We start from the raw sequence: 6,524 nt of genomic DNA, 5'->3' as shown, positions 1-6,524 counted from the left end.
ATGAAAGATATGATCCAGAAATCTTATGCAGAAAAGGTTCCAGCTACTGAGATAGAAAAGGACACGGGGTATACCACCCCAAGAAACCGAATAAGCTCAGAGTTGTTTTCAACTGTAGCAGTGAATATAAAAGAATCAGTCTGAACCAGTGTCTACTTAGTGGTCCAGATCAGTTGAATAGTTTGATAGGAGTATTATGTCGCTTTCGTGAGGAACCGATTGCAGTAGTATGCGACATAGAGGGAATGTTCCACCAGGTATTAGTGAGCCCACCACATAGAGACTATCTTCGATTCCTATGGTTTGAGGACAGTAACATTGAAGGTCCTATAGTAGAATACCGTATGAGAGTTCATCTTTTTGGGGCCACCTCTTCACCTGGAGTAGCCAATTTTGCATTACGTCTCACAGCAGACTTATTTGAAGCAGAGTGTGGAAAACTGGGCGCTGACTTTGTTCGCTGTAACTTCTATGTAGATGATGGTATCAAGTCTGTAAAGACAGCACAACAAGCAATACAGTTGTTCAAGGAGAGTACTAGTCTTTGTGGTAAAGGAGGATTTAAACTTCTTATCCACTAATAAAGAGGTGTTGACAACAATTTCACCAGAGTATCGTGCCAAAGACATCCAGTCTTTCAACTTCCTGAATGAAGAATTACCAATTTCAAGAACTCTAGGTGTCACATGGTGTGTTGAGAATGACATGCTCAGATTTCGCATTGAGTTGAAAGATAATCCACTCACTCGTAGAGGTATCTTATCCACAGTAGCATCAAGCTTTGACCCATTGGGTTTCATCTCGCCATGTCTCCTAGAAGGAAAGAAGATATTGCAGAGTCTTTGTCGGGATGGACATCACTGGGATGATCCAGTTCCTGATGAAATATGTATACAGTTGTCTAAATGGAGAAACCAGTTACCTGAATTGACACAGTTTTACATAACAAGATGCGAGAAACCAGAAGGTTTGCAGGAGCCAATTGTGAGAGAGTTGCATCACTTCTCAGATGCATCACAGAATGGATATGGCAGCTGTTCATATCTACGCATTATTGATTCAAATGGTAAGATTTATAGCACCTTGTTGATGGCTAAATCTCGTGTAACTCCTACGAAACAACTAACCATACCCAGACTAGAGCTCACAGCTGCAGTCACTGCTGTGAAAATTAGTGAATTCCTGAAACGCGAGTTAGATTATGATGCCAAACATATTTTCTGGACAGACAATGCCGCACACAAGTTTCATATCTTTGTAGCAAATCGCATACAACAGATAAGAAATCATACTGAAGTCTTACAATAGAACCATATCGATTCTAAGTCTAACCCAGCTGATGTAGCATCAAGAGGTTCCTCAGTAGATGATCTCTTAAACCATAAATTATGGTGGACAGGTCCAGTATTCCTTCAGAGTTCAGACCCATTGCCACTAAATACTGGTAGCTGTACCACTGCATTAAATACAGATGATCCTGAAGTGAAGAAGTCTGTTGTCTTATCTACACAAAGTATCAAAACTGAGCCAGCCAGTTTCTTACAAAGGCTTGATTATTTCTCAGATTGGCACAGAATGAAGAAATCTGTAGCACTGTGTATCAGATATATGCAAAGACTTCGCTCCAGAAGCATACCATTGGTATCAGTATCACCGATAACAGTTGAAGAGCTCCAGCATGCAGAACAATTAATTCTAAAAGAACTGCAGGCTGCACATTTTGCAGAAGAGCATCATAGTTTGTCAAAGAAACTGTCACGTTTGAAAGGCAACAGTCAGTTGCGCAAATTGGATCCATATCTTGCTCATGATGGTTTGATACATGTTGGCGGCAGAGTACGAAGAGCAAATCTTCCACCTAATCTTAAGCATCCTGTTGTGTTGCCATCTAGATCCCATATAACTTCAGTATTAGTAAGACACCACCACAAGCGCACAGCGCATGCAGGTAGAACACACATGTTAAATGAAATACGTGTCAATGGATATTGGATCTTGAAATCACGTGTAGCAGTAGCATCCTGCTTTTGGAAATGCATCCCATGTAAGAAGCTCAGTGGCAAACCAGTAATACAAAAGATGTCAGACTTACCAGAAGACCGCTTAGCAGAACATCCACCATTCACTTATAGCGGTGTTGACTATTTTGGTCCCTTCTATACACGAGTAGGACGAAGTGATCAAAAAAGATGGGGCGTTATTTTTACATGCCTTACATCTAGAGCAGTACACATAGAGGTTGCCTATTCACTCACCACTGATTCCTTCCTGAATGCATATCGCAGATTTGTATGCCGTAGAGGAACAGTCAGAAGTCTTAGATGCGATAGAGGATCCAACTTCGTAGGAGCTAAAGGTGAACTTGAGTCTGCCCTTGCTGAATTAAGCAACAACCAGATACAGAGGGAGCTCCTCAAGGATGGCACCGATTGGATAGAATTTAAATTTAACGTACCACTTGCAAGTCATATGAGTGGTGTCTGGGAACGTCTTATAAAATCGGTGAGAACAGCTCTGTCAGGAATTCTTGAAAAGCAGAGTCAGCAGTTAGATGATGAACTTATCACCTTCTTGACAGAAGCTGAGGCCATTGTGAATAGCAGACCACTGACCTACCTAGATATGTCTTCTACAGATACTGGTGAACCTCTTACACCAAGTCAGTTACTCACACAGAAATCAAAGGTTATTCTTCCTCTGCCAGGTGCTTTTGTACCTCAGGATTTATATTGTAGAAAGAGATGGCGCAGAGTTCAGTATCTTGCCAATGAATTTTGGCGTAGATGGCGGTTGGAATATTTACCTACTTTACAGCTGAGACAAAAATGGCAAGATGAAACACTGAATCTGATTAAAGGAGACATAGTTCTTGTCATTGAGGAGAATACCCCCAGATGTCAGTGGCCACGTGCAATGGTAATGAAGCATTGCCGAGTAAGGATGGATTAGTACGGAAGGTATGCCTGAAGATTGGCAATTGTATGACGTTGTATGGCGTTGTATGACCGGCCGATAACAAAGCTCATCATGTTGTATAGACCAGAGCACAATCCCGTCGAGGGAGCCAGTAACTGAACTATAAGCGATCAGTTTTAACCATGACTGAACTTTATTAAAGATTTATAATCTGTTTAGATATTACCAGAGTTGTAACTTTGTTTATTGAATTTGATAGTTTAGCTTTTGTTAAGTTAGCCAGTAATTAATAGAAAGTGTTTTAGAGTTTGTATTGTTTATCACAATCCAGAAGAGCCATGTAACGAACACAGTTCTAAATTTATTTTAAGCTAACTCTCGCTCAACTCTCGCGTAGTTTTGCGTGATCTTGTACGGACATCATTTCAGTGAGATTCGTTTTAATGGCGGTTTGTTTATAAACAGTGAATGCAGCGCAAGATCGAAACTACACGTATTTGTATCTTTTACCATGTTTTTACGTACTCGGGAACTGAGGTTAGTAGAACTAGTGTATTGTCTGTTATTCCGAGCCATTGTTACTTTCACAGTGTAATTTGTAGCCGTATGATCTTTCTATGAGTCGTCGATCGGTAGACTGTATGATGCATTTGTCAAAAGCACACGTATTTCCTATGCCTGTATAAATAGTAGCTAGCCACAGAGCATGTTCTATTCGTATTTCCTATTATAGTTAGGTTGTATACATGCACTTATGTAGTAGGCAGCTATTGTGATTTTGTAGATCTCTTTTGTTAGACATTTGTAGTATTAATCTGACATTGTGTACTTGCTATTACCAGCGTATGTACCCAGTATGTGTACAGTATTGTCATGCTATTGGTAATATTTAGCGATGTGAGTTCCTTACATCCACTGTGCTTATTTTGACATTAGTCAGTATTTTGTGGTTACTGTTTAGTACTGTGAGGGAATATAGTTGGTTTGGTGTCATAGACGTAATTTAGTCAACATATTATATACACTATGGTATTACTATCGCGATAGACTGATTTCGTATACTTTGATACGTTTTGTTATCCAATGTAATTTCGATTTTCCTATATTGTATTTCATTGTATTGTTATATTTCTTGTTGCAGTTTTATGTTGAAATTGCGTGGTTAAATAAATGGTATAAGCAGTCAGTCAGAACTGCGTTCTTAACAGTGACAATACGAGTAAAGAACAAGACACAAGTTCCTGATTCTGAAACAGAAATACCCCTTTTCCGTCACGGATAGTCACGGAAATCACAAATACTAGTCACACTGAATTTTTTTTCCAGAAATGATGAGACGTTGTAGAGATCCACGTGGAAGATATCCCTCGTCTTGGCCTCATCCATAACGTTGGGAGGGGAGATAACTAATAATAACCGCGATGGTTCGTTCGAATGGCAGGGGTAACACATGTACACCAAAATAACCGATAATGTGTACTAACAACCACATGTAGATGCGGTTTTAGTCAATAACATTTATAGTACTTGTCTATGTCTATTTCTTCCGAGGTGGGCCGGGAATCAAGTACAAATCAGAGAAGCCATTTTAAATATCGAATTCCATGTAAACACACAAGAGTGTGCATAAACGCGACGCAAAATTTAATAACAACTCATAAAAAAACCTGTACACAGCTAATGAATTTAGTTTAAACGCTAAAATATTTGTTTTCGATATATTAATTACGATAGAGAAGCCGACAGGTTGCTACCTGTTTCCGGGGTGATGTAAATACAACATGTCGTATGTTTTCAATTGGTGACAGAAGCATCGTGTCAAATAAATGGGAACAAAACACCTGGGATCATCCCGTAATAATCGTTATGTGTACATAGCTTTTACAGGGATGCATCGTGTGTGCATATATGTGAGATTATGTTGCTATCGGCAACAACTCCTCTGCAAGCTGATTTGGAACTACAGCCGCTCTAATTCCATGTAGACAAACATCATTAACTTACACGGGCTGTTGCATGGGACCCATATATCGAGCGGGACGCTTTAACACACAAATGTAAAAAAAAGAATATCCAAATTTCTCGGTGGAAGAAAAAGTATGATTAACAGATTATGTACGGATTGGATGCATTCTTCAAAAAACACAAGAAAGAAAATCGCTCCAGGTATAGCCATTTTGAATTGGAATCTGGCTCCGGACACGTTGATACACCTAATTTTTAACGTCAACTAAAATTGTCAGCAGTCTACCACAGTTAATTAGATGTCAACATTATTGTATGTGTGTTTATGTATGTATGCCACGATGTACTGATTACGTATAATGTATAAAGTTAATTTTTCAAAGCATATACAAGTTATATGTCTAGAATAGAATTTGTCAAACAATAAAATTGTCTTGAGTCAAATTTACCAATCAAAGTGATGTGCGCAAACTACCTTCCTTCCACGAAATTTGAAGTAAATCGGCTTACACATGCCTGAGATCTGATTTTTAGTTTAGTTAGATCTTTGACCCGATCACGAAATCATCGCATGTGCACATGTATCGGAATAGGTGCTAAGTATATCCAAGTTTTGAAGGAAACCGGTCAGTCTATTTCTGAGATACAGCTCCGGACGCACGCTCGGACTTAGCTTGAACGGGGACTAATAACAGTAGAATCCTTATCAATATTTCAATCCACATTAAAATATATCTTAATTACCGTGACCTCGTTAATGTGATACGACAGATAAGGTCTATCTAAGTTATGTACTTAGTGCTTTCTACCAATATACTATCACCGTATCAGGGTATTATTATGCATTATACTGTATACGTTGGAATATCGTCTCTCAAAACCAACAAATGCTTCGATTGAGATTTTATCGTTCAAAGTTGAGGAGGAAAGTTGTACGTTCATTCCAATATTTACCGATTAATTGATGCTCATATTTAAGACTTTGTGAAATGAATCTTTACCATCTTTCTAAAAAAAAAATAGCTTGTTTAAATTGCATATTCTGTATATCTAGCAGAATACCGATTGACGCATGCTCGGCTCATTGACAGTTCGAACACTAGTGTACGAAGTTACTTATTTTAACCAACTTTTTTATAGCCCAATTCAAGTAGGGACCATTTCGTTTCTTGGTTCAATTCAATTGACAATATTGTTTATGAATTTGCTCTACCCAGAGCCCAGAGGGACAAAGGCTCATGAATTTTTTTCATAGGTCCACGTAGACATAGATTTCTAGGATTTTCACATCGAAAACCTAAATGTGTTTGTGTTTGTGACATAATTTGGTATAACCTTGTATAGAATCATCCTTTCATAACAAATCACGACTCAAAATGTGTGTTGTCTATTCCAAATGAGTCACGAAAGTCATAAGAGGTCAAAATACATTGTAGGTCATAAGAGGTCAAAATACATTGAGATTTTATAGAAGTTTTAAATCATTCAATATCTTTTGTTATAAGACCAATTAGGTAATCAAAAATTGTGGAATTTTCTGATGAGCTCTTCAAATACTAGATGTATTTTTTGCACTACGAAGCCTTATAAGATACACTGTATGAACACACAGACACATCATAGGAATAGATTACAATGTGTAT

At 38.2% G+C, this 6,524-nt stretch overlaps 2 protein-coding genes across 2 annotated transcripts; both read left to right on the top strand.

Annotated features, from left to right (window-relative positions):
• Positions 1-581, top strand: LOC146748271 (uncharacterized). The gene is made up of 2 exons (XM_085505330.1): positions 1-68; positions 119-581. Exons 1-2 carry the CDS (start codon positions 1-3, stop codon positions 579-581), a joined length of 531 nt encoding a protein of 176 aa, XP_085361456.1.
• A 124-nt stretch (positions 582-705) lies between these two features.
• LOC102809855 (uncharacterized) lies at positions 706-4,198 on the top strand. Its single transcript, XM_085505327.1, has 3 exons — positions 706-1,296; positions 1,327-2,916; positions 4,058-4,198. The coding sequence occupies exons 1-3, from the start codon at positions 706-708 to the stop codon at positions 4,196-4,198; spliced, it is 2,322 nt and encodes a 773-aa protein (XP_085361453.1).
• The last annotated feature ends 2,326 nt before the right edge of the window (positions 4,199-6,524 follow it).

The sequence above is a fragment of the Saccoglossus kowalevskii genome, chromosome 2 (genome assembly GCF_978046115.1).
Source record: "Saccoglossus kowalevskii chromosome 2, keSacKowa6.1, whole genome shotgun sequence".
NCBI classification, from domain to species: domain Eukaryota; kingdom Metazoa; phylum Hemichordata; class Enteropneusta; family Harrimaniidae; genus Saccoglossus; species Saccoglossus kowalevskii.
The sequence above is the reverse complement of the archived record's forward strand: the minus strand, read 5'-3'. Positions and strand labels throughout refer to the sequence as shown.

Bases quoted from the DNA above. Each gene is read 5' to 3' on its own strand.
- LOC146748271 (XM_085505330.1), top strand. From the start codon at position 1: ATGAAAGATATGATCCAGAAATCTTATGCAGAAAAGGTTCCAGCTACT. The intron at 69-118 runs GTATACCACCCC...TTTCAACTGTAG, and splicing joins GAGATAGAAAAGGACACGGG to CAGTGAATATAAAAGAATCA.
- LOC102809855 (XM_085505327.1), top strand. From the start codon at position 706: ATGCTCAGATTTCGCATTGAGTTGAAAGATAATCCACTCACTCGTAGA. The intron at 1,297-1,326 runs GTCTTACAATAG...ATCGATTCTAAG, and splicing joins AGATAAGAAATCATACTGAA to TCTAACCCAGCTGATGTAGC. The intron at 2,917-4,057 runs GTAATGAAGCAT...TTCTTGTTGCAG, and splicing joins GTCAGTGGCCACGTGCAATG to TTTTATGTTGAAATTGCGTG.